This window comes from Centrocercus urophasianus, unplaced genomic scaffold (genome assembly GCF_019232065.1).
Source record: "Centrocercus urophasianus isolate 14NV4802_14NV808 unplaced genomic scaffold, USGS_Curo_1.0 seq_9, whole genome shotgun sequence".
Taxonomy (NCBI): Eukaryota; Metazoa; Chordata; class Aves; order Galliformes; family Phasianidae; genus Centrocercus; species Centrocercus urophasianus.
In genome coordinates this window covers 33,034,004-33,060,831 of record NW_024885532.1, presented here as the reverse complement: position 1 = coordinate 33,060,831, position 26,828 = coordinate 33,034,004, and the positions used below count along the sequence as shown (strand labels likewise).

At 46.4% G+C, this 26,828-nt stretch overlaps 1 protein-coding gene and 3 long non-coding RNA genes across 7 annotated transcripts; 2 read left to right on the top strand and 2 right to left on the bottom strand.

Annotated features, from left to right (window-relative positions):
• Positions 1–230: 230 nt before the first annotated feature.
• LOC122171602 lies at positions 231–2,409 on the top strand. Its single transcript, XR_006172030.1, has 3 exons — positions 231–275; positions 1,292–1,385; positions 1,786–2,409. It is a non-coding gene; the product is annotated as an uncharacterized LOC122171602 (long non-coding RNA).
• Positions 2,410–6,515: 4,106 nt separating this feature from the next.
• LOC122171601 lies at positions 6,516–13,961 on the bottom strand. 2 transcript variants are annotated; one of them, XR_006172029.1, is made up of 4 exons: positions 13,921–13,961; positions 13,312–13,397; positions 10,257–11,764; positions 6,516–6,673 (listed from the first exon to the last, which is right to left on the bottom strand). It is a non-coding gene; the product is annotated as an uncharacterized LOC122171601 (long non-coding RNA). The 2 variants fall into 2 exon arrangements; XR_006172028.1 differs by lacking the exon at positions 6,516–6,673 and having other exon boundaries at positions 10,182–11,764.
• A 67-nt stretch (positions 13,962–14,028) lies between these two features.
• Positions 14,029–23,802, bottom strand: LOC122171488. 3 transcript variants are annotated; one of them, XR_006172007.1, is made up of 4 exons: positions 23,690–23,802; positions 21,201–21,566; positions 16,988–17,137; positions 15,891–16,886 (listed from the first exon to the last, which is right to left on the bottom strand). It is a non-coding gene; the product is annotated as an uncharacterized LOC122171488 (long non-coding RNA). The 3 variants fall into 3 exon arrangements; XR_006172006.1 differs by lacking the exons at positions 15,891–16,886; positions 23,690–23,802 and adding an exon at positions 14,029–14,112 and having other exon boundaries at positions 21,201–22,732; XR_006172005.1 differs by lacking the exon at positions 23,690–23,802 and having other exon boundaries at positions 21,201–22,732.
• Positions 23,803–23,891: 89 nt separating this feature from the next.
• Positions 23,892–26,510, top strand: SAP18 (Sin3A associated protein 18). Its single transcript, XM_042839110.1, has 4 exons — positions 23,892–24,002; positions 24,159–24,268; positions 25,351–25,473; positions 26,021–26,510. The coding sequence occupies exons 1-4, from the start codon at positions 23,931–23,933 to the stop codon at positions 26,175–26,177; spliced, it is 462 nt and encodes a 153-aa protein (XP_042695044.1). The 5' UTR covers positions 23,892–23,930; the 3' UTR covers positions 26,178–26,510.
• The last annotated feature ends 318 nt before the right edge of the window (positions 26,511–26,828 follow it).

The following is a 26,828-nucleotide window of genomic DNA, read 5'->3' as shown; positions in this document are numbered from 1 at the left end:
CTTATGTCTAGGTAAAACAGGTACTTTCATTTATTTTCTTCCATCAGGCTGTTTGTTTTCCTTTAACATTCCAATCCACCTGGGAATGAAATTCAGCTGCACTTTTTCACTCCTGGTTCCAGCCAGCTGCACTTTCTGAATTTCATGCATTTGCACAGAGCTGCTGGTTTAAATTCCCAGCAGCAGCAGCAGCAGCAGCAGCAGCAGCAGCAGCAGCAGCAGCAGCAGCAGCAGCAGCAGGTACAGGAGAGATGGATTGCATCTGCTTCCACAAGGTAACTGCATTCAGCTGGTCCACTGCTTATAAGGAAACTTCTCAGGCTGTTTCTGCATTTAGAAAATCAGACTGTTAAAAATCAAGTTCCTTGAAAATATGAAGGAAATGGAATTTGGTTGGGTTGTAGCATGATACAACAGCTCTGTGAGAACATGATTTGATCTCTAAGTTTTTGGGGATGACTGTAGATCCATCAAGTCTTTCATCCCAGCTGTGTCCTACTGAACAAGGTATTGCCACAGGGAAAGATGCACATAAAAAGAGCAACACAATGTGTCTGTACGAGCAAATCCACTTACAGCTAGACCACGAGATAATAATCTACCATGAGTAAGGGTCAGTGTGTTTATTCATGGCTCCACTAAAGTGAGTGAGTCTGCTGGACATATGATGATTACAGCATCCAGTTCCTGACTTGCCTTAGCAGCTGTCTGCTGTGCAGGTATGGTGGGAAAGAGCACAGTTCCATGGCTCCACATTCTTTCCACCCACCTGAGACAGCAAGAGAGGCAGGAGCTCTGTGCAGCTCCCTCCCATTCTCTCACATCGAATGCAATGAATTGCCTTCTCCCCTCCCAGTTCTCTTGTATCACTGTTAGATAGGCAAAGGTGTAAGTCTTCCTGAATTATTGTATTTGGAACCAATTACCAAATCATGCTGCTAAAAAAACTCCTAGCAACCAAGCAATTGTGATGTGTGTGGATGAATCTTTTCTTCATGCAGTAATGGTAGTCAACAAAGCCTTGAACTCATTCAGAAAGCTTGTGAAAGATAAAGGAAGATCATCAAAGGAAGATATGTCTGTTTGCCTGCTAGAGTAACACACACACATGAAATAGTTACGAACATACATATGGGAGCATACTCAAAGAATTTGTTGATAGCAACATCCTTCACTAGGAAATGTCAAGAACCAAATTACTATGATATGCAGTGAACAATATGCAAGGAAAAAGGACTTAGGTAAACGTCACTGACATGTTCTTGTTTTAATACATCTATTTTATTTGCAGAGTGATACTGGAAAATCATTCTTCCCAAATCTCCAACTCTAAATCGGTTAGAAACAGGCATTCTGAGTCCAACACAGCATAGACAACCCAACTCGTGAGTAAATATAATGTGTATGTCTAATGGTAGTGAGAATTAGCATTAATGGCAAAGACAGGTTCAGTAACTGGGTAGGTGAAAAACTAAGTTCTAACTGCAGTTTAGATAAGTTAATTTATTTTTATCATGACTGCGTCTATGAGACCTATCATCAAACTTGTTTTTAATGGCAAAGGAGTAGAGAATATAGGAACTGGAATTTGATTTCAACACAAAATGGGTGAATTAGGGAAAAGCTTGCTTTGAAACTGACTCAGCTTTGCAGAAGAAATACAAACCCAGGTTTATTTCATCGGCAAAGGCATTGTGGATGCTCAGAGTGCGTTTATGACCCTCATAGAGAGGGTTCAACATTGAATTTCACAAAGATCCATGCTCCTATGTACTCTGCCCCCAGCCCCGCACTTGGTGTCAATCATTGACTTCAACTGGAGCCTGAAAGGGCGGCAGGAATGTCGTGAGTCTGTGTGGAATTTCACCAACAGCAGCCAGCTGTGCTCTCCATTTGGGAATCAGTCGGCCAACTTTTCAAGTCCTTGCAGTCAGCTTGGTGACATTCCTTTCTTCAGATGCAATGCAGATGGTTTTTGAACACCACAGCCAACCGATTCCATACTGTTAGGAAATTTTACACATCCATAGGCAGTGCCCTTCTCATCCTGGAGAAAACGAGAAGAGGGAAATGCAGGGCATACGAAGCTCTGGCATCTGGTGAGGGATCCAGTAGCCATCAATCTGACCTGTAATTGTCTTTTCATCAAAGGTCTGGCACAGCTGCTGTTAGCTTCTCCCAGCATAAACAACATCCCCAGCATGGCTCTGCCCTTCCTGCCACAGATGCAGAAATGATTCACTCTCCAGATAGAAAAGGTGTGGGAGGAGCACAAGTCCTAGTGTGGTGCAAAATGCAAGGAACTCTAGAAGTGGTGAGGACAAGGGTAGCTGTATAAAGTACCTGTGTAGAGAGGTAAAGAGCAGGAAGAAAATGAGGAAACTGTGGGGAGCGCTGAGGGAACTAATGAAGCACTTCTCCAGTATATGGGAGAAGAAAATCCCAGAGTCATTAGTGCAAAGTGCAAAAATCCCAGAGGAGCATGGGATGGGAAAGCAGCAGTGGGGCATGTGGGGAGGAATGAACCGTGTGTACAGTCCCCATGAACCCATGGAGACTATAAACTGCCCCCTGCCCTTACATATATCAGTGCAAGAATGTTTTGCAACCATACAGAGACCATCCAACACCTCAAAAGGGTGATAAGTCTAACAGAAAGTTTCCTATTGGTGCCAGTGGTAATGAGGTCTGTGGAGCCAAAGGCAGCACATTTCAGCTTTTCTCCATCCACTCACACGTTTTGGGACTGCCAACAAATCTTTTTGTATCTGCACCTCATTTTCCCTGTCTGTTAGGAAAACTGAATGATTCCCACGTCTTGGAAGGACTAAAGAATCTCTGGATGAATGGCTCCTTCTGTGTGCTATCATTATTTTAAATTGATGCCTCAAAGCCCACTGACACAGTTTGGCATTGATTTAAAGGAAGTCTGTATTTGTTTCTGATAATTTACTGTACCTACTTTGATGGTCTGGTATTAAAGTCCTTTGTAGCTCTACCCACTAGAAAGCTAATTATTTTTTAAAGAAGTACTATCTACTTTTTGTGTTAGATTGATCTATACAATTTAAAAACTACTGAGTGTTAAGGAATTTATATTGCCATCTTTATAACTAACCGCACATATTTTCAAGTGAGCTTATCAAGAAAAGCATGCATTTAATGTTTTTCAGCTGTTAACCTGAACCTAGTGTTTTGTTGTTTTCTGTTACCAGTTTGGAATACAGAATAAGAAATCTCTTTCTTGTGATTTAATTGGCTTACAGGAAACATAAACTCTGGAAAGCAGAAAAGATGTCTCATTTCATGAGAACGCAGACATAAGTTATTATATCAGTGTAAAATTACAGATAGCTTTATCCACTGAACAGCTCACACAAAAAGGAAATCTGAGATATTTTAGATAAAACCCTGAGAGAAGAGACAAAGATGACTCACACGACACAGACTGTAATCTACTCAAAAGAAGCCCAAATAGCTTTCTTTGAGGTGGGTGCTTTCATTTAGTTACCTGCTTGCAATTAATGCCTGGTCAGTAAAGCTAAATGTCACGTTTCCCGAAAGCACCACGAGAAATGTGTCTACTAGATGGTTCACCAGAAAAACCTGATGGAAGCCTGCTGATTTGGGAGCCCTGACTGCAGCAGGGGGGTTGGAGCTTGGTAATCCTTGAGGTCTGTGTTTCTATGATTAATCGGAAGATTGCCAGCAAAATGTCATATAGATGCAACTGTCGCAGCAGAGGGACACACACCGCACAGCTCAGATCCTCAGGGTTCGTTAGGAACTGATGTCCATTCGGTTGCAAACTACAGTGAGTCACAGAACCTTTAGCACAATCCTAACCCTTCTCACAGCAAAGTCACCAAGACCTTTTCAGGATCCTCACGGTGTTTCCCTCTTAGTAACTGATAGAGATCCTCCTTGTCCTAAGGCTGAAGTTACTGCTAGAGAGAATAAAGGTACTAACCAGGGATTTCGACAGGGCTGTCAGAACAGTATCCTTGAAAATAAAACTAGATATGTTACCAGCATCCCAACTTAGAAACATAAAGGCTCCCCTTCCACCCAAATGGTAGAATTGAGTCAGAAGTTAGAACTTCTAATGGGCTGCCTTATCAGAAGCAATAGAAGGAAAAGCAATTCTTCAGAAAAGGACATCCTGCAAGAAAGTGTCAGATCAGATAGCCTTTGAACACATTTTAGGTTCCCAACATACTGCACGTTTTAGGCTAGATGTGGGACTAAGAGGAAAGCATTCTTCTAAGATGCTATCAGATCTGACAGAGCCTATAGAAGCAGGAAAATATAGTAGGAAGATTATCAGAAAAATACTGACCGTGCTAATGAGCTTTGGACCAGATCTTTCAACAAGACTTGGCTCTTTCCCTGTAAGCCTTGTTATTATGACTAAATCTGCTCAGAAGGAAAAGATAATAATAGCATATAATTTCTACTGATTAAATCCTGAGAGGAAACTGAACATAAAACAGAGTAAAGGAAGAGATGGGATAAAAAATGGGCACTGACATGTGTTCAGAACTACTATTAATGTGTATTCAAAGATAATTAAAATAATAGTACAGATGGGCATGGAAGTACAACTGCGGATAAGAAGAAGACACATAGTTCAGAGGAAGAGAACTAGACAGACTGCAGATTGACATCAGCAATGCACAGTGAATAAGGGACAGCCAGTATAAAACAGGAAAGTCAAACTGTAAGAGAGATTTAACATACACACTGAAATAGACCACGGTGGAAACTGGTATAGAGGTCAGCTACAGACAGAAGTGATGAGCTTCTTTAAAAAAAACTGTTTGTGTCTCTGTTTTTATGAAGTCTGGTTTTGTATGGCACTGTGGGAAATAGGTGCCAGAAATGGCCACGAGTTAAGTAAGGCCATGTTAATGCAAGGCAACGGCACACGGGGAACAGCCGCTGAGCAAGAACATTGCAGCCAAGCATGGGTCAAGTATTAGTTAATCTTGCAGGAACTGATGGTGCGCTTGAAAACTCCAATTGCTCTTGAAAAATACATAACAAGAGACCTTCTTTAGAGCAGTGATGATACCCCTACAGATAAAAAGGATGGAGCAGACTGTAGGAGAAACACAGCCAGGTTGCACAAATGTTCACGAGGAACGCAGCGTTCAATGGCAAAGCCAGGAACACAATTCTCATCTCCCAGATTGTGAGCAGCCATTGGGTCATGCTGTCAGTAAACAAGTAATGAAGGGATGCCACGCATGAAGGGTCATGCATGAGAAAGGATGTCCAGACTCATGGCTCCAGGCTGTTGTCTGGACACAAAGCTCTAGGAGATATCTGTAAGATATCCTAGGTCTTGACCTTGGCAATCTGCAGAAGTCTAGCCTTTGACACTCCCTTAACACACAGTCATTTTCAGTTATGCTGTAAGCCCAGTGCTGTGTTTCATTATCCTAAATAAACTGCCTTTCATGCAGTAGTGCCAATTGAGCTGGCCTTGTACTGGGTACCTGTCACAGCCGTATGGTGCCATAAGCTCTCCTGCTCAAAATCTGCCAGCAAAAGTGGCAGGTGCTCAGAGCCAGACGGGCTCCAGAGGCAGCCTCACCTGTTTGGATTGCCTGTGGGAAGGAAGCAAAGTGACAGATTGTCAAGGCACCTGAAAGCAGCGTATGAAATCCCTGCCAACAAACCTCGTGTATTTTCTTGGAAGAGAGAGAAAAACTGAGCAGAGAAAAATCTACAGTCACACCTCTGTGTGTTCTGGGAGCCGAGGTCCTGTGTGCTTTGCACTTGTTTACTCATCTTTATCAGCACAGAAGGATGCCAGAAAAATGAGAGAAGGTATTTACTGTTTTCTGTGAGATCAGTCAGTTGCATGAAGAAAATGACGTGGCCTGAACTCTACAGATCAGTATAATCACAACCAGGACAGATGAGTGGGGGCAACTATCTCCATAGTCTGACCTTTGCATTAGAAACATAAAACTGTGTGTTGAGTCTTGTTGTCTGTAAAGTTTTATGAAAACTGGGCCCAGGACTACAGCCCCTAAAATGTTCTGGGGAAATTCTGAGTGACATCTGCATAGGAGCCTGTGAATGTGAAAAACCTCCAACAGTCCATAATGCTCTACTAGAATATGATCAGAGGGTAATGTGGCTCAAAAACAGTGTCCAAACTGAAAGACATTCACTCTAAGCGTGTTTGACAGCGGTGTATCCCTGTTAGATGACTATAAATATCACTGCTTGTCTCCTGATCTTCCACACGGTCTTTCAGCCTACAGCCATTTTGAACTTTCTTCCCACACCAGCCACTGCTGTTACCAATACACACTTGTTTGTCTAAAAAGATCCACAGCAATCCTACACACATGTACAAATCTGTGCTATTTGCTTTTGCTCTCTGCTTTATATTACATTTGCATACTGTGTTAAGAGCTCATAAATTCTGAAGACTACAATTAAAAAAAAACAACGACCTTTCAGTGTTAGGGGTGGTTTTATTCATCACCAGTCACTAAAACTGCAAGATAGGTAAGAGGTGATTTGCAAATAATTAAAATACAGAATTTGTTCATAACGAGAATCACAAGTTGCCTGTTGCTGTAACATTTTAAATAAGTAGAGTCTTCTGTGAGTCTTAGAGCACCAGAATCCCAAAGATAGTGGTATTATTATCCTGTAAATCAAAGTGAATAGAGACACATCAGTCGCAACAAATTGTCAAGCACCATCTCACCAGGGCTGAAAAATACTTCCAGAGGCCCTTGTTTCTCTGTCACCATGACTACAAATATTGGTGCCCTAGCCGCGTCTTGCTCCAGGTGCTGTGAATTCAGGTATTTACAGTTACTCCCCATGCTCTTTGCACTCCCTTCAGCCTAATAAAAACAGTCTTATTTCTCTTTCATCTGTTCTCCCCTTCTCATACAATCGCATGTAACTCCAAGTGCTAGCGCACTGCAGTGCCAAGCCCTTGCTGCGTTTGTAGCAGTGGGGCAGGCTCAGGATACGTCACGAGCTCCTGTGCACACTGAGTCTGTTTAAATATCTCCTGAATACATAGCAATACAGATGTGCAAATTTAAAGTTATGGCTTTTTAAGAAGCCTTGTACAATGCTGTGAAACCCAAGCAAACTCTGCTTTTGTGTGTCACAATTTCCTTGGCCACTTTGCATTTCACAGCCAGTGCAGTTCTCCTCTTTGTGCCCATTTACTGGAAACGTTCATCTTGACAGAGGAGAGGGGACATAGAACAGCTGTGCTGGTCAGCTGCGCTGGGTGTCTGTCTGGAGGCGCCTCAGACACCACACTACTAACGGTGCCACTCTCCTCCCAGTTTCTGCCTCTGTTTCTGGTGAGGAAGTGATTTTATGTCTTGTCCATGACTGACAGTTTCATAGCCATGCTGTTGTTGCTGTTGTTTTTAATTGTTTCTTCTCCCAAAGTCCTTGCTCATATTACCTACTTTTTTTTTTTTTTTTCAGATGTGAAAGGAACAGTTCTCACTAAATCTGCTTTCAGCACTTTCTCTAGTTTTGGGGCAATGTTTTCTTTCTTATAACCAGGCTCTCATTCAAGGTATAATCCAAAGCTTTTCTTTTCTGTCTTAGTATCTTCTCAAAGTGGCCCTTGCTTTTTTATCACCGGGTCTACAGTCTTTCTACGCGCTCTGCCCATTCCTTTCTTGAGCAGCTGCAATTTGCTTAGTTACACTGCAGGTTCTCTTGTACTCCCTTTACCTAACTTAAAGGTTAATCTACCTTCTTTTCCCCCACACTTTAAGGACACATCTCATTTCTTAATCCTTTCATTGGCTTCCTGCCTCCTCTCTGGAGTTTCCTCTTTTTGCTCCATTCCCCTCCCTTGCTTCCTGAGAGCCTCCCGAGCTCTCTTGCCACAACACCTCTGGGCTCCTCTCAGCCATTCTTTTTTAGCCTACATTTATTTTGGTAGCTGCGTGTGTGTACAGTGAAGTAGTATCAGTTTTAAAGAGAGAAGAACTTAGACATTGGTTGATTACTTGACTTCTAAAGATCATCATAGAATCACAGAATCATAGAACTGCTCAGGTTGGAAAGGACCTCAAAGATCATCAGGTCCAACTGCAACCTGACCATCCTACCCTAACTAACAGCCCTCTGCTAAATCATGTCCCTGAGCACCACATCCAAACGGTTTTTAAATACATCCAGGGATGGTGACTCAACCACCTCCCTGGGCAGCCTATGCCAGTGCTTCACAACCCTTTCTGTGAAGAAGTTCTTCCTGATATCCAACCTAAACCTCTCCCCTGGCACAACTTGAGGCCATTTCCCCTCATCCTGCCACCTGTCACCAGTGAGAAGAGACCAGCCCTGCTCTCGCTGTAAGCACCTTTCAGATACTGGGAGAAAGCAATAAGGTTTACCCTCAGCCTCCTTTTCCCCAGCCTGAACAGCCCCAGTTCCTTCAGTCTCTCCTCATAGGCCATATTCTCCAAGCCCTTCACAAGCCTTGTTGCCCTTCTTTGGACCTGCTCCAGCACCTCCATGTCCTTTCTGTACTGAGGTGCCCAAAACTGAACACAGCACTCGAGGTGAGGCCTCACCAGTGGATGAGTTCCCGAGTACAGGGGAAGGATGACTTCACTACTCCTGCTCACCACACCATTTTTTTCTTGACCATGTTTGACTCTGAATTCTTTGGGAATGAGATCAGTGTTTTTGAATTTGCAAAGCACTCAGTTCACCGTTACAGTGCCATATAAATGCTTAGCCCCTCATAGTTATAGTAGCCAATGGCTGAGACATGCTGTACTGTGCTCTGGGAGGAAGCAGACAGATTTCTGTGCGTCACACAGAGGAAAGCAACAGACTGTGTTTGTTCGTTAACTGAAACGTTTCAGTGACTTTAGCTTGAGCAACATACAACAGTCTTGGAGCCTATATGTGCCTCAGTGGAGATTTCAGATAAGATCTGCTCGCAAAGAGTGACAGACACCCTGGTAACAGTGATGGTCGGGGCAAAGTGCTGATGTGGACACATGAGACTAGAAGGCATGACCCTGTCTGCCCCTTCACCTTCTGGAACCTTGAGAAACAAATACACCCAGAAAAATCATTATGTCTTGAAGTATGAAATATCTCTATCATTTTCTCTGGGTTTATTGTTGCATCAAGTTCAAAGGCCCCTGGGCCCCCTACCACTACATTAAGTGGAGCATTTGCTGGAGCAGCAGTCAGTTCTATCCTAATTCAAGGATGGTCCTAAAGGGCCACAGTGTGTTAATGCCATGCAGCACCCAACATTCTCTTCATCTGTCTTATTTTCATAATTAAGCAACTGGGCAAAGCATGGATCAGCCTTGACCCACGTCTTCATACCCAGACTCACCAGAACCAGTCAGTATCACACATGTAGTGTGATACTGTGCTTTGACTCTGTTCTTTTACTGGGAAGACAGAAGGTGTCAGAGTGGCCTACAGTGACATCACGTCTCAGGTCACCGCCTGTCCACGCAGAGCCGGAGCACCGTGGCCCAGAGATGCTGCAGTGTGGAGCTGGTCAAAGGCCAGTGGGCAGACGCTGGACCATGCGCTGCAGCTGACCCTGCCTGAGCAGGGCTTTGGGATGGATCATCTCCAGAGGTCCGTCCAACTTCAGCCTGTGGCTGTTTGTGTCACCTACTGCCATGCATTCCTCCTAGGCAGCAAAGAGAATTCCTACACGGCCTACAAAGCCCTTTGTCTGGAGTCAAAGGAGGAAGGGGGAGGGACCCCATTCATCCCGGAATGGAAGTTCAGCTGGAGAATTGTTCTTTTCCTAACCTTATTCTCCTATTCACGTTTTTGATGACTAACTCTTGGGAACCCGGAGTACAACAAGCTGAATTTATTCACAGTCCGAGCATTATGAAAGCACCCTCTGAGGCAGTTTCCTCTCACACCGCCACCCCATTGAAGGCAGCCCTGACCTTCGGGGACCACCCTCTTCAGGAATGGAGGGTTATTCAGCCTGCATCCTGTTCGAGAGCCACACGCCCCTCCCGAGTGGCCGGCTCGCTGCTGGAGCGGGGCCTGCCCCGCTGTTCTGTTGCGGCCCCGCTGCGGTTGCAAGCCGCCCGCTCCCGGGGCCGGGTCACAGCCGCGCTGCCTCTGGGTGTACGCACGCTGAAGTACACCCAGATCGATGCCACAAACCTGCTGGCAGAGGTGCCGGCGACGTGGCTGGCTTCAGAAGGAAAACACACCCTTTGGGTATTGGCTTGCATATCATTTACCCTCAGCAGAATGCGTGTAGGAAGCAGCGATCTGGCTCCCGCTAATCCTTATTCAAGATCAACCCTTTGAAGTTGGTGCGCGCTGCAGGCAGGGCCAGCTTGGCAATTTTGCCAAGTCGGTGAAACGTTTTGACAGCAACCGCTTTCCTCTTCCCCAAAACAACAACTGACTCTTGTTCTGCCCATTTTAATCCTGAAAAAGAAAAAAAAAAAACCACACACAAAACCCCACAACCCAGCAACAAAAAAACACCAGACAAAGACCCTCATCATGTTTCAGCCTCGCTCTGCATTACGGTGGGAGAGCACCATTGCCTCTGCAAATTCCCTCATGCATGCATGCACAGTCTCACTGCATACAAATCCCCTTTTTGCAGTGTGCAGCCCTGTTGGGCTGAGCATGGAGTCTGTCCTGGGTTTTGCACTGGTCCCAGGAAGAGTCTGGTGCAGAACAGGCTGCAGAGCAGAGAACAGACTGTGCTTGCTGTTCCTCATGCCAGGGCAGCGTCATACCAGTCCTTCCTTGCAGAGAATCACAGGAATGTAAAGCTGGGAAGGATCTGGGTTAGGCTGTCCCTCTTCACTCTGATACATGTTTGTCCAGTCTTAAAAACTCCAGAGCTGAGAGTTGATGGCATTTCTCCTCAGCAGCTTGGCAAATGTTTCACACTGTGTTTGAGGCTCTCACTCGAGGCTGCCCTGTGTTCACGTTTTCTAGGGGGTTTCTTTTTCTGACATGAATAAAATTTCTTGCATAGATTTCTGAAGATTATACAGTAGCTTGAATGGGAAGGCTGCATGTTTGGAAAACCTGGACACATCCCCAAGACCTGTGCTGACCTATTGTCCAACTCGTGTGCCGGAAACCTGACCAGGAAGCAGGAATGCAGTTGTGCGGCGAATACACAGCAAATTCACAGTGTCCCAAAAGTATGGGATTCACTGCGTTGTAAGCAGCATATCAAGTTACGGAATCAAAGAGGAAGCCCAGGCTTGCTGCTTGGGCACTACAGAGCACGACGGAAGCGGGCAATACACTGACAATGACCTGAAGTCAAACAGCAGCAATTCTGTGATGCCCAGGTTATTATAAACTGACATTACCGTGGATTGGGGCCCTGCTTCAAGTTCCAATGGTCCTTCACAGCCTCGCTCGGCCCTTCTGGGCCTTAACCTTCTCTTTCTTCTCCAGCTGTTTTTTTCTCCCCATTCAGGCTCACTGAGCACACACAGGTTTGAGGGGATGCTCTGCACAGGAAGGCAGCAGCCCTGTGTTAGTTTGACATTCTCACAGTTATCTTGAGCACAATGATGTACTGCTGCCCTATGACGAGGGGGCAGAGTATGGGAGTGAGGAATGGGGGCAAATCAGGAGGTACCAAGCGAGATGCACAGGAGGAATGTGTGATTTTGGGGAGCAGCACTTACCTCCTTGTCTTCCACCAGTCCTCACAGTCACACTTTTATAGCGGGGCACAGCTCTTTGCATAACCGCAGGGTGACCTGACCTGGAAAATTGGGAATTTGACACCAAATAATAATTCGGTGTTTTGCTCTGGTTGTTTACACTCTAGCCAACAAGCAGTTGTGCTGGCCATTGAAGTGGCCCTTTGGCTGATTCTGAGCTGAAGTGAGTGGTGGGGCAAAAGTCACAGAGTGGTGCTGGTGGGGTGGCAGCAGAGCAGCGGGGATGCCCATACAGCTGTGGTCATTCCCCAGCACCCTCCATCCCCTTACTGCCTCTGCTGCCACTTGAGCACGTCACACAGTGACATGGGCAGCCCTCCAGTGAACCAAAACAAGGAACCCATCTAGCTGAAACCAGTCTTCTGGAATAGAAACAGAAGAGACCGTTTGGAGCAGGCTGAGGGGAGGCCTGATGGTGGCCGCAGCTCCTCACAGGGAGGTGTGACAGCGACAGGGAACGGCATGGAGCTGCGTCAGGGGAGGGTGGAAAGGGGCTGCGCCAGAGGGCGGTGGGCACGGAACAGCTGCCCAGGGCTGTGGGCACGGCCCCAGTGCTGCAGCTCAGGGAGCTTTGGGACAGTGCTCTTAGACATTGGTTTTGGATTTCAGGTGTTCCTGGGTGGAGGAAGGGTCTGGATTCAGTGATCCGTGTGGGTTCCTTCCAACTCAGCATATTCTGTGATTCTGTCATTTCCAGTGCCATCGTCTCCCCAGCATGGCTCCCCGACCACTGGGGGCAGCTTGGTGAACCCTGCGACCCTGCACTACTGCCAGAAAGTCTCGCATCATCCCCAGCCTTAGTCACATGAAACCACAGCCTGACAGCGGGCAGTTTCCTCACACCTAAATTAAATTAACTGCATTCTCCTATTTCATTTCTCAGCACAATCTGCCACTCTGAAGGGAAGGCTAGCAATTTTTCTTGAAAACTCACATTGTTTTGTTAGCAAATAAAGAAACGTTTGACACAACATCCACATCCACCATGTCTGCCAGACTGGCAGGGTTTTCTTTCTTTTCCCTGGCTCTTTTCCTCTTTTTTTTTTTTTTTTTTTTCTTTTTTTTTTCCTTCCAGTATTATTTTCTTAATTTAGTCTGAACCTTCCTTTAACAGCAAGTCAGTGATTTGCTTTGAGCAAAACAATTTGCACACTAGATTTATTGTTTTCCTGCTTGGATGTCCATCTTGTAAAGTCTACTGCATGGAAACCCATCCAAGTTCCTTTCTCTCTGTTTTCCTCTTTACTTTGAGCTTTGTATTTTGAAGGAAGTTGATCAAACTGAGCATTCTTGTGAACTTGAGCTTGGTTGCCAAGAATGTACGTGATTCATCCTCCTGTAAGGAAAAGCACTGGCAATAAAACGTTCCCCACTGCCTTTCTTATTTTACATGCAAAATACTGTTAGCACTCAAAACAAGCGAATCTTGTTACTCAGAACAAAGTGTTACGCTATTAATTGCACGACAACTAGAATTCTTAAAATACTTTCAGGCTCTATTCTTAGAAGAAGGAAATATCACCAGCAGAGGCCTTGAAGCCGATGAGATGCAAATTGTGAGCACTTGTACAGCACAGTGAAAACTTACCTTGTCTCATACCCTTCATATTGTTACCTTGCCCACAGCAGGACCAAATTCCACGCTTCACGCTTTGCGTTACGGATATTTTAGCCCTTCAGGAAAAGAAAAAATAATTTCAGGGGGGGAAATTGTGCTATTTGCTTTAATGAGGAAAGCAGAGGAACTGAATAATCTGCTCAGCAAGAGTGGTTTTCCATCCTACTTTGTCCCTAGAATCATGCTGGTGTGACAGGACCACATTTTGGCTTAGCGGGTTCCCAGGTCAACTCCCACAGCTGCGGTTCATGGACCCTGCTCTGCTGTGTGCCCCAGAGAGAGGTTTCCATCTGCTGAGCAGATACTGGCACATACCTCCCTATGAGGTCACAGGGATTTCTTATTGTTTGACGGTAAATAATGGTGGCTTTACATTAAAAATGTTTGGTGGTTTTTATTTTTTTTAATAGCTAGGAAAGCAGGATTCTTCTTTTCTGGGAGTCTTCCTTTAAATCTGTGGTATTAGTAAGAAATAGCATTGCCAGAAAGCCAACTGTGTCCTGGGTTGCACCCAAAGCAGCATGGCCAGCAGGGCGACGGGGTGATCCTGCCTCTCTGCTCTGTGCTGTGAGACCTCACCTGCAGTTCTGTGTCCAGATGTGGAGTCAGCAGTACAGGAGAGACATGGAGCTGTCGGAGCACATCCAGAGGAGGGCCACAGCAATGACCCAAAGGATGGAACACCTCCCTGTGAGGACAGGCTGAGAGCTGGGGCTGGAGAGGAGAAGACTCCAGGGAGACCAAGAATTGGCCTTTTGGCATCTAAAAGGGCTGTAAGAAGGAAGGGGACAGACTCTTCAGTAGGATGTGTTGGGATAGGACAAAGGGAAATGGTCTGAAACTAAAAGAGGGGAGATTGAGACTGTATGTAAGGAAGAAGTTCTTTACAATAAGGGCAGTGAGGCACTGGAAAAGGTTGCCCAGGGATGCAGTGGCTGTCCTGTTCTTGGAGATACCCAAGGATGGGGCTCTGAGCACCTGACTGAGCTGTTTGTTGCAGGGAAGTTGGACTACATGACCGCTAAATGTTTCTTCCAACCCAAACGATTATGTGACCCTATGAATCAATGACTGGGATCATGGGATTGCAGTCCCAGCAAGGAACAAGGACTTGTTTGCACTGCTTGAAGAAAAGAAATCTCCCACAGCTCAGCTGTCAGCATCCTGTGCGTGTGTGGAGGAGGGAGCTGTACGACTCACAGCCCATGGAGAACAGAAGGATAAACTTCAGCACCCCCAGAAGCAGGTGCATGGCCCGTTCTTGGCGGCTTTCTATAGCTGAGCCCAGCAAAATTCCCAACTTCAGAGCCAGCAGCTCCACACTGCTCCGCATGAAGACAGACCCAAGTCAGAAACAAGCAATCAGCAGCAGAGCTGCTGCACTTTAACAGCATTTGGCACCCGCCTCATACACTAGAATTGGAATGTAAGACTTTAGCAATAACTGTGCCCTGTGTTCTTAGTATTTCATTTCTATATTTTCAAAACACCACGCTTAGCTAATTGCTCAGTGTTAGCAGGAGAACTTTCACAATCCTTGTCTTTAAGAATTTCACCTTCTTTCATATATGGCAACTCTTCTCTATTTTTTATTTTGTTAAAAATTCTGATGCCTCTATTTTAAGGGTCAAATATTCTGAACACAGCATTAAATTGGTGTATTGGCTGGTAATTATTATGTCTTTGCGTTCCTCACACCCAAACAAAACACCAGAGCATATTCCAGCATCTCATTGCACAAATCTAATCTGAGAGGTGTAGAAGAGCCATTTTCTTGCCCTTCTATGCCGTAAAGTTTTATATAAATGGATTTGAATCATTCTTAGCTTTGTAATAGGAACAACAAAGCATAAAGCTGACTGCAAAGTACTGTCAAGCTCACGTCTTTTTTAGTAATCCATGTCTTTTCAAATAGCTGCTTTCTTTACTTCTCTTTTCTTCATTTGCAAGAATTTCCCCCAACAATTCAGTGAGGCACTTTTTTGGGGGGAACGTTGTTCTTTCACAGGCATTTTGTGAAAACAAATGGAGCACTGCACACCGCAGTGGGAACTGCCCCAGTCTGTCACACAGAACGTCACGTTGTGCCGCTCGCTGTCAGAAGGCAGCTCTGGACAGATGTCACTTTCTGGCTCCAGCTGCAGCCCAGAGCCGCCCTTTAGCACTGTTCCCTCTGCCCTGCTGCCATGCCTGCGGAGCTGTGCACATGAACCCTTATTTCCCCATTGCAGGCAAGATCAGCAAGATCATCAGAAACAAACGAAATACGCAGACAGCGCTAAGCCATGTGACTGGAACCTCTGTGCAGAGCTCGTCACCACTGGCTCAGCCAAGGGCAGGCAGGGACTGTCATGGCAGCGTGTGGTAGGGGACACAAGAAGAGCAAAGCAGTGGCTTCCCCCTGGCAGCCTGGACGCAGTGTGGCACCTTTGACTTCCTGTAGGGGATAATCTCCCCAGCACCTTTTGCCACATGCAAAACGCAGTGTGATAATGTACTACACCCAGTAACAACAGCCACTGGTGCAAAGAGGTGACTCCCTTCTTAGTCAAAGGAACAGGTGTGCACAAATTTTCCATCAGGTTTATTTTCAAAGAAGTGGTGATGTGGGGAACCACTGTGATTCTGCCTCACGCTACGCCCCCGAGACTCTCTGTTCCACTGGCACTGTTCACACCGCTATCGTAGAGATTATGTCAGTGTTTCCACTAAGCTGCAGCTCTGAGGGGCTGATGGTAACCAAGCCGTCAGAATTCATCCTGGGCTCAAACTCCACATTTTTTAAATTCCCCATGATGGATATTTCCTTTCTCGAAACATACAAACAAAAAAATCAAGTGGATAGTGCAATATGTGCAATGCAGCATTCAGAGAGGAATTCAGTTTTACGCTGTACTATTCAAAATGTTGCAGACAGTTTATAGCAGCAGAACATTCTGGTATTAAGCAGCAAAAAAAAAGGTGACAGAGTTGTTTCCTGGCCTACACACTGAGCCACAAAAGGCATTTCTGAGATGCAGACGGATCTCTGGGTGCTGAAGCTTTTCTTTACTCTCAGCAGGGCTTGCCACATGGAACTACTTAATCTGGAGAAAAGTTTCACTCAACTCTTCATTGTGATATTTCTGGAAGCAGGACACATGTAACGGATCACACGACATCACCCTCAGCTATGAAGGATATGGCACTGCTCTCAGAAACTTCCTGCACACTTGTGGGAGCCCCAGAACAGAGTTGAATAAAACATGGCTGCTGCTGTGGCTGTGTTCTGACAACAGAGGATGTGTGTCCCAACAGATACGCTGTCAGTATAGAATTGCTGTGACATGCTGCAGACCCCAGGAGTTTCTCAGTGCTAAGACCTGATCCTGGGGCAGGAAAGAGAATGGAATGTCAGTTCTGGTGCGTGGGATTCATCTTTATTGTTCTGTTGTTGTCAGTAGGAACTGTGCACGCCACAGGCTGGAAGCTCAAAGAGATGTACGGCGAGCTGAAGAGCAACATACCCAGGGACCTGCTCAGACACTCAGATCGCCTGGAACTCTCTGCTTAGAAGAAAAAGCATGGCTGTCATTACTGTTCTTCCACGGAAAGAGAGAAGAACAGATGCTTAGGAGGGAAGAGCTGGACCAAGCATTAAGCTCACCTGTTAATACTTATTCACTGAAACATTCCCATGAACACATGAGCAGGACCGTGTCAATGCCATGTAGATGCTCATCTCCTCAGACCTCTTTGTGTCTTGTTTGAGGACGGGACTTTGTTAATCCAGGAAACAGCCAGGGAGGGGATTTGTCTGCGCAGGAAATGTGGAAGACAACATTAAGTACATCTCTACCAGGTTACGGTGTTGTGAGGGGACGTGCCGGCTTCACCCCAGGGCAGCTGGGGTTGGTGCTGTTGCCCTGCTCAGACAGCACCGGTGTTTCCAGAAACCTTTACACAGGGTTTCCCACGGCTGTTACCAGTAGTGGCACTGGGACGTGCAGCCACCCGGGCTCAGAGGAAGGGGCCTGCGCTGCCCAGATAAGTGCTTGCAGTGAATCACAGCGCAGCCCGCTCCTGCTGCTGCCCGTCCTCTCTACCAGACGCATCTCATACGCCATTCCAAACATTTCCACTGGCTGCAATACCAACCCACTTTCCTTACAGTGCACAAACGTTTCTGTACTGAGGTAATACAATGCACACAGCAGGGGGGAGCAAGTCTATGGTGGAGTATTACCCAAGTTATAAAATCAGTTTATTACTCTATTGTGTGCCTAAACTTTCTGGAACATTGTAACAGATGTACTTTATAGTGAAATGACAACACCTCTTAATGAAATCCAGGTTGAGATTCTGGCAACATTTCTTCCCTAATTTTATATTTTGTAACAGACTCTACTACCCCACCAGGAAAAAGCAATAGAACATTTAGAGCATCCCACCATCACACCTTAGCGTACAGCTGCATGGAGAAGAAAATAACTCTACGTGAGAGAACACAACTTACATTTTCATTACTTGAAACTAAATTCTGTCTTCCTCTGCTGACAGTTACAAGTTCCAGTTTGCTCTGTTCCTTTCAGGTGAGATTCACACCAGCACTACAACTTTTGCTGGACCCCTCTTGTGCTACATGCTGTATTTCTGACTCACACTGCAAACATTTCTGCGCAGGGTTGGCCTGAAGTGCTTCCCATGTCCCTCACTGCTGCCTGCACTGGGATCCGTGCCCTGAGCGCACCGAACGCCATGCACGCCCTGAGGAACCCACCACAAGCATCAAGATGTGCTGGGCACAACCCAGCTGCCTGCTGTTACTGCGCCTCTGCTGACTATGGATGAATGACAGATTTCTAAAAAGCTTGTATTTAGTCACATACGTTTGCTTCAGGAGATCATTTCTGACATGGAACAGCTCTGCTAAACTGTGCTCCTTCCTCAGCAGTACGTGAATGCTGCAGGTTTTCAGACAAACATCCGCAGGAATTGAAAATCAACACCAAAATAACAGAGACGTGATAACTCTGATCTGCCTAATATTATTCTTGGAAACGTTTTCTTCTGAAACGGAATAAAAGGCATCCTGAGGCAGCCCTTTTGGGAAGCACCTGATCTGTACCGTCTGCAGCATCATGAGCAGCTCTGAGCAGGTCTTCCAGCAGCAGCACGAGGCAGCCTGCATGCAGCACCCATCTCTCTGCAGTGTGCTAAGGCCACGTGCACCGACCTGGCTCCTTTTCCATAGAAGATTCCAAAGCCACTCATGGCTGCATGTTGACTTTAGATGGCTGCTCTTGGCTCTGCAGGAAGTGCATGCTGCTCACAGCTTTGTTCTCTGTGGAGCAACTTCAAGGGGAAATGGTTTTAAGTTGAGGGAGGGAAGATTTAGGTTGGATGTCAGGGGGAAATTCTTTACAGAGAGTGGTGAGGTGCTGCAACAGGCTGCCCAGAGAGGTTGTGGATGCCCCATCCCTGGAGGTGTTCAAAGCCAGGTTGGATGGGGCCCTGGGCAGCCTGGTCTAGTATTAAATGGGGAGGTTGGTGGCCCTGCATGTGGCAGGGGGTTGGAGATTCATGATCCTTGAGGTCCCTTCCAACCCTGGCCATTCTGTGATTCTGTGATTCCGTGAATTTACCCAAATTTTACAGAAAGCAGTGTTTCAGTAACCTGGTGAAATCATGAAGCTTGACCTTCATCACAAAGCTTTGTCTGACTTTTTAGATGTGATGGATCCAGATCACAAAAGGACATGCACATGAAGGTATTCACCTTGAAGCTGAATGAAGACTCCCATTCAAATTACACCCAATGACACCAGCATTACTGACAAACGCTCTCATGTAAGAAGTTAGCACGTGCTGGGGATCCAGGAGCATTCCTCAACTACATGGCTGACGGCATTTATGCACTCTTGGCCAATGCAGATTGCACCACGGCTTCAAACTCCCTCAACTCCTTGGCTTTCCTTCCCTTTGGGGTGTGAAACAGCTGCACCTGATCCACGACCTGAATGCACTCAAGCACTGAGCTGCCCAGCTGTGGTACCATCCGCACAGGGCTTTGCTGTGAGCCCATGCTGACTCACTCCCCTCCCCACAGTACATGAGAGTTGAACGGGACCACAAATCCCAACAGTTATGGAGTGTTTTATGATCCCAAATCATCCCAGTACAAAACAGGACAGCGAACACCTTAATCAAGAGAAGCTTTAATGAAAACTGTTCTAAAGGTTGTTTGAAATCTAGATTGACTTTGGTACAGAATGCAGGAAATTAAGACTGTAATGAAATCTAATCTACATAGAGCATTCTGAATATAAAGTGTACCTGTGATGAATCATACGAATCATATGAATCAGAATGGTTTGCGTTGGAAGGAACCTTTAAGATCATTTTGTTCCAACCCCCTGCTATAGGCTGGGACACCTCCCTCTAGACCAGGTTGCTCACAGCCCCATCCAGCCTGGCCTTGAATGCCTACAGGGAGGGGGCATCCACAGCCTCGCTGGGCAACCCATCCCAGTGTCTCAGCACCCTCACAGTAAAGACATTCTTCCTACCTTCTAGTCTAAATCTACCCTACCCAGTTTAAAGCCATTTCCTTTCATCCTGTTGCTACATGCCTTTATAAAAAATCCCACCCCGGCTTTCCTGTTGGCCCCTTTCAGGTACTGGAAGGATGCTACCAAAGCACAAAACACAGGAAATACCAGCAATCACATTTGCAAAGAAAACAATGTTGTTGCAATGTTGTTCTTCTACCAGCAGGTAAAGCCTGTCTGCAGTAGCAACTCCATCAAATTTGAGTTTCTGCTTTCCAAGCTGACTGCAGAGATATTCAGAAGATGTTTATGCTCTTGCCAAAACATGCTAATTGAGCTTTCCACAGTTAAGACAAAGACCAAGTCCTCTTGTCAGGACCATCAAACATGCTTTTCTGGACACATGCACAACCATGCTAATTAAGGACTAACACATAATTGTGGTTAGCAAGAACTCACAAATGCAGCCTGCAAGCCATGGGAGCCTTGCGAATCTGAGCATAATGTGCTGCGATAGTTGTGGCTAAGGCAGCTCCTCTGAACTGAAATGCAGGTCCAAAAAGCTCAGTGTTCCTTGTTCTGGTCATCTGTTACAGCTTTCATAGTAGCTGTGAGGTTTACCTTTTCCACTGATTTTCCAGGCCCATCTGTGCCACTCATTTCTGTATTTTTCTCTTTCCATTAATTTTCATCTTCTCTTTTGTGCCTACAAAGTTTTAAGTAACACAACATCGGCTGGCTTCTTTTGTTTTCCCCTTTCAATCACAACTTACACACAGTAATTGTTTCATTGACCAGGACTGGCAGTGCTCTTCCCTGCATGGCTGCAGCAGGTTTGCCCAGTCCTGTACTCCAGAGGCACCAACGCTTGATCTCATTCACACCTTTCTGAAATGTCCCAGTAAGCAACTAAAGTTCACTATTTACAGAACCACTTCAGTGGGAATGTGTGCTAACAATTCTTAAGGCAGAAATTCACACTTCTGAAATCACCTGTTTCAGTTCTCAAGACATTCATCTCTGGAAATGTTTGATTCAGAATTTGGCTATCTCTTTCCAGCAACAAAGGCCAGAGACTCACTCACATATAGCGTCTCACTCCAGCTCACAACCTCAGCTAAAAGCTTTCATTTTCTTTCAGTGCGTACAGGGGGGGCACACAGAGAACACAGCATCCCAGAGAAGCAAGACATTTCTCAACACTCAAAATCTAAGAAAAGGCAAAGAGCAGGTGAAGCAATTGACCACCTCGCTGCCAGCAGTGGGGTCAGACTCTGCTGCATTCCTCCCTCTCCCCACCACACCTGGGCACGCACTTCCACCTCTCACCTTGCTCCAGGTCTACAGCCACAGGATCTGCTCAGAGCATGCCAAATGCAATACAGTGACATAAAACCAGCTCCCAGCCGGATAGCTTTCTCCTCAACTAGGGAATTTCACTTGTTTTTGGAAGCATCCAATAAGGGACACGCCTGGCAGAAAGGAGGAGAAAAGAAGTCCCGTGAGTGAGGGTAAGGACAGGCAGCAGGGAGCTGCCAGACTAAGCCAATAACGTGTGGGACCTTGGCCTCACCTGGTGGGAGCCCTTCACTCAGCGCTGTGCCATCTCCAGCACAGCCTGCATTCTGCACACCAGCCTACAGAGCACATCGCTGCATTTCCATTCCCAACTTTCTCTTCCAAATGCTTATGAATCTGAAATTTGATTGTTAATACAGCCCACAAATAATAAATTGCCATGCTAGAATTCTCTTAAATGCGAGCATATTAGGTCATTTTTCACATAAATCAAGCATTCAAAAGCTTCTAACAGAAGGAACTACTTAGACTCATAACAGAGCTGTGCTTTATTTGTTACAGCTGTTTTTTTATGATACCTGATGCAAGACATAAATCCCTTTGTTTTGAAAATGGCCGTCCAGATATTGAGCCCCAAGCATATATTAAGAGGGCAGATATAATTAATTTTAGCACTGTAATAAACTGCATCGTTGCCTGGGAAATCAAATCCTACGAATGGTGGCAAGGCTGAGTCATTCCCTTTGATAATAAAATGATGACATGTTATAACTTAATACAGACCAAAAACTGCACAATACTGTCCAGGCTACCACAGAAGAAAGTTAATGAAAGCTGAGGGTGCACTCCAAGAGGCTGTTGGTGCTCTTGCCCTGTATTAGGAGTGCCATAAATCAATTGCTGTTGGTTATATTAGAGGTGAACTGGTTTTTATTTATTTATTTATATTTTTAAGATTTGGACTGATGAATACAAGAAATACTTATTTTCCTTTTCCTCTCCTACATATTCTTTTAATAAATAATTCACTGATGTCATCTACCTACAGTGTTCGGAAACACTGCCGCGTGAGGTCAGTCTGAGATCTGGGACAGCTCAGCTCTGAGAGAGACTCCCTGAGGTCCTGGGGACCTCAACACTGCGTGTAAGCATCACCGTGATGAGACAGAGTGAAGACACAGCCAGACTTCCCAGTGGTGACCAGTGACAGGAGGAGATGCAACGGAACTGAACACTGAACACAGACTGAGATAGCAGAAACAATAATAATTAAAAGATATACGTTTATACAGGGAGGGTGGCTGATCACCAGCACAGGCTTTGGAGACCTTCCAAACTGAACTGAACACCAAAAGCAACAGGCTCTTGCTCTGAGCTGAATTTGGAGCATTCTCCTGCAGAGTTCCCTTCTGACCTCAGTAATTCTGATATTTGTTCATCCTGCATCTGTGAACATTTGTGAATCCATACAGGGAAGATTCAGATTGACCATAAAGGTGTTTTTTACAATAAGGGTGGCGAGGCGCTGGCACAGGTTGCCCAGAGAGGTGGTGGATGCCCCATCCCTGGAGACACTTAAGGTCAGGCTGGACGGGGCTCTGAGCACCTGATGGAGCTGCAGGTGTCCCTGTTCATTGCAAGGAGTTGTAGTAGGTGGCCTTTAAGGGTCCCTTCCAACTCAAACAATTCTGTGATTGTTTTCACGTCATTTTACAGAATTTTTGTTTTTCTCTTGAAATAAAAAATTCATGACACTTTATGAAATAATTTGAGTGTAAATTCTCTGGAAACAAATGAACATTCCCCAATTTTGATACAATAACTCACTTTTTTTTTTAAGTTATCACATCAGAAACACACATCTCCAACACTAGCCTGAGACAAAACATCAAACTTAAATTTAACCTAATACAAGACTCTATTCTTGGAAAAGCCAAGCCCAGAAATGGAAAGCATACATGGTTGGTCTTTCCAATACGTAATATTAAGGGAAATTCTAAGTGCAATTTACCCCTTTCTAATTTATTTGAACCCACCAGTAGCTGCGCTGGCTGATTATTTCATTTATTTACAATAGGCAGCTGTTTTTCTCCATATAGAAGGAAGCTTTCTCCAAGGAGCATCAGTAGCTCACTAAAAGCTTTTCCACGCAACAGAAACCATGGGCAACAGCTTACAGAATGCGTGTGCCCGGCGCTGAGCCCTGCAAGAAGCCCGCGCACAGCACGTCACCCCGAGCCCAGGAGGAGCGCAGTATTTCCTTCGGATCACGTCACGGTTCGGGCTGGAAGGAGCTCAGAGCCCACCCGGTCCCAGAGCCACCACGTCAGGCTGCCCAGGGCCCCCCAGCCTGTGGGTGCCTGCAGGTTGGGGCACCCCCGGCTCCCCGGCCAGCCGTGCCAGTCCTCACCGCCCTCTGAGCGAAGCCCTTCCCGCTCACATCTGACCCGAAGCTCTCCTCCGCCGGTCCAAGACCACCTCAGATCCGTACAGGTTACTGGGAGGAGGGCTCTACCCACCCAGCATTAGCGGTGCCGGCACGAGCCGCTAACAGCCGGCCTAACAGCCACCGCGGAGCGCTGCGTTACAACCGCCCGGCAGCGCGGCGCAGCTCCAGTCACCATCTCTCTCAGCGGCCACGCACCGCTCGCCCCCTCGGCCACCTTCGTGCCTCTCCCGCGCGCACCACCGCCTTCGCTCCACTATCGCGAGAACCGCGCGCGCGCCGCGAGACATCCGGGCCGTCGGTTGCGGGACGAGATGGCGGTGGAGTCGCGGGTCACGCAGGAGGAGATCAAGAAGGAACCGGAGAAGCCGATCGACCGGGAGAAGGTGCCGGGGCTACGCCGGCCCGCCGCGCCCGTGCCGCCGCCGCAGCCGTTTGCGGGGCTGCCGGGAAGGGGGGGGGGCAGCATGGCGGGGTTGGCGCCGTGAGGCCTTGCGGGGGTTGCGCGCCTTGTGCCTCACGCCGCCTCTTCCCGCCCGCAGACGTGTCCGCTGCTGCTCCGCGTCTTCACCACCAACAACGGGCGGCACCACCGCATGGACGAGTTCTCCCGCGGCAACGTGCCCTCCAGCGAGCTGCAGATCTACACCTGGTGAGCTGGGCCGGGGCTGCGCGTGGTGGGATTGCACTCTGCCATCTCCTTCGTCGTTGCCGTCAATCTCATTAACGTGGGGCGCCGTCCTCCCGCAGAAGCAGCTGTCCCGGGAGGATGGGACGCTGCAGCACGTGTGCGTTGGTCCGGGTCAGAAAGAGAAACGGCTTTTCTTTCCATGCGTGCGGGTGGAAGGGCTGCAGCGCTGCTCGTGGCGCGTTTGCTGCGAGCAGGGAGAAATCCTTTCGTCTGCACTGTAAATGCATGAATTCCCCTCACAGCGTTTTGAAGAGCATTGCTTTGTTGAATTGCGTTGCTTTATAAGCACTGTCTTTCCTCCGGGGTTTCTGCTAGAGCTGTGACACGTGTGTCACTGTGTGTTTGAATAAATCCACTGTTGTCCCTAACAGAGCACACAGTTCTGATGTATTTCTGCAGGGGGTTTATGAACTCAGTGCAGGCCGTTGATGATGTCTAAGCCATCCGCAGAGCAGTCAGGGTGAGCAGTCAGCCAGCCGTGGCACAGAGCTCACAGGGAGCCTGCAGTCCTCAGAGCTGCTTGAGCGGCTGTGCTCCTTTTGTTTGTAGAGTTCTGAAGTTATTTTTGGCCCTGTTCTGGTTGAAGGGTGCAGAGAAGGAGGAGTGCCATCTGTTAGGGCAGAAGTGGAAGTACTGGTGGAAAACTGCTCGTGATTATTTGTTTTGCTTTGATTTCTATGCTTCCTCTAAGAAACCATTTTAACATTAATACCAACTTGAATAAGGAAACACATTCATTGTAAATGTATTAAAAAAATGCAAAAAAGGTCACTTTTTTGAGAGACCTGGAAGAGCAACGTTGATCCGTACTGGTTGTTTGGAGTGCCACACTGTTGTGAAGTAAGTGGCTCCCTGTATAGCTGAAATATGTGAAGTGTTACTCTTCTTCATGTATTAACAGGAAGCATGCAAAGGCAAGGAAATGTATGTTTAAGCTGTTGCAAAATACCAGTTCCATCCTAAATGGGCACTGGAAAGCTTTTTTGATTGCTGCTTTGAGAAGGTGAACCACTTGGGTTTGTTTGTTTGTTTGTTTAACGTAGGATGGACGCAACTCTGAAGGAGCTCACCAGCTTGGTGAAGGAGGTGTACCCAGAAGCACGGAAGAAGGGCACGCACTTCAATTTTGCAATTGTTTTTACAGATCTCAAGCGACCGGGCTACAGGTAAAGGGCATTTCTTCTCCGGAACAACAGGCGGCTTGAGGAAGCACAGCAGTAAAATACAATACTGATTTTAAAGTCAGGCGTTCACAAATAATATTTCTGAATTTCATGATAACAGACTGCAGGATTGTCATTATGAACTCTGCTTTTTGACTGGTCACTGCTGTAGTTTGTGTTCCCTAAACAGTGAATGTGTTTGCTTAGCCACCTGGAGCGCTGAATTGGCCACTAGCTAACCGTGGGCCCAGTGCGAGGTGGAGCTTCACTTCTGGTGATCTGAGACTGCTGTGCAGTCTGTGGGGTTTCAGCTCTGTGTGAGGGGGCAGGGGGTTCTGTCTCGTGTTAAGATGGCTGAAGGGTCCCCACTCCTGCGCCCTGTCAGAGGGACTCAGTGTAGCTTTACTTGGTGCAGAAGAAAACGCTGTGGATGTAGTGAGGTACGGTGTGGAGCACGGCATGGCGAGGTTAGAAAGGCTGGTGCTGCTCCTGCGTTAGACGTGCAAGGCCTGGGCTCTGGTAACTAACTGCCTTTCATCTCTGTGCACAGGGTGAAGGAGATCGGCAGTACCATGTCGGGCAGGAAGGGCACAGATGATTCCATGACATTGCAGTCCCAGAAATTCCAGATAGGAGACTACCTGGATATAGCCATCACGCCTCCCAACCGCGCACCGCCACCTTCCAGCCGCATGAGGCCGTACTGAGCTATTGCTGCTTTGTATGATTCTATTTTCTGCTTATTCCTCCTTGCTGTTCTAAAGCAGGCTTTTTTTATTGCCTTTATTGCAAAGTAAGAACACCTGAAGACAAAGCTAAACATCAAGGATGTAAGTCACATTTTAAACCTTTTAGTTTGTTTAGAAGGAACATTTAATCTTTAGCAGTGCCATCGCTCTGTCCTTGATTGGTTCATAGTTTGCAGAGTAGGTTGGTGTATCTCGTGTTTCAGGTTTCCATAGAATGCGACCAGAATGACTACAGGTGTTCTGTAGTTCTGTCTTGTGTGGAATAAAGATGGCTGTTATTAATCTTTTGAATCTGATTGTGTGTGTGATTTTTTTAAGCCTATTTTAAGCAGACAAATTCAGAAGTTGGCTTTTAAGCAGAAGTTAAAATATTTGGAGGGCATTCACTGCCCATTCAAAAAAAAAAACCAAACACCAAAAAACCCCACACCAAAACAGCTGCTTTGTTTATACTGTATGTTACTGAAGTGGTGGATGTGTATCATAGGCGTTATAAAACACAGAAAGAGACAAAAAGATGAAAGGAAGGCCACCTTACTTAATGGTGCAAAAACGACCTTTCTGTACAGGGGTGGTTTGCTTTGTGTGCCCTGCTGTGGGTACCTGCTG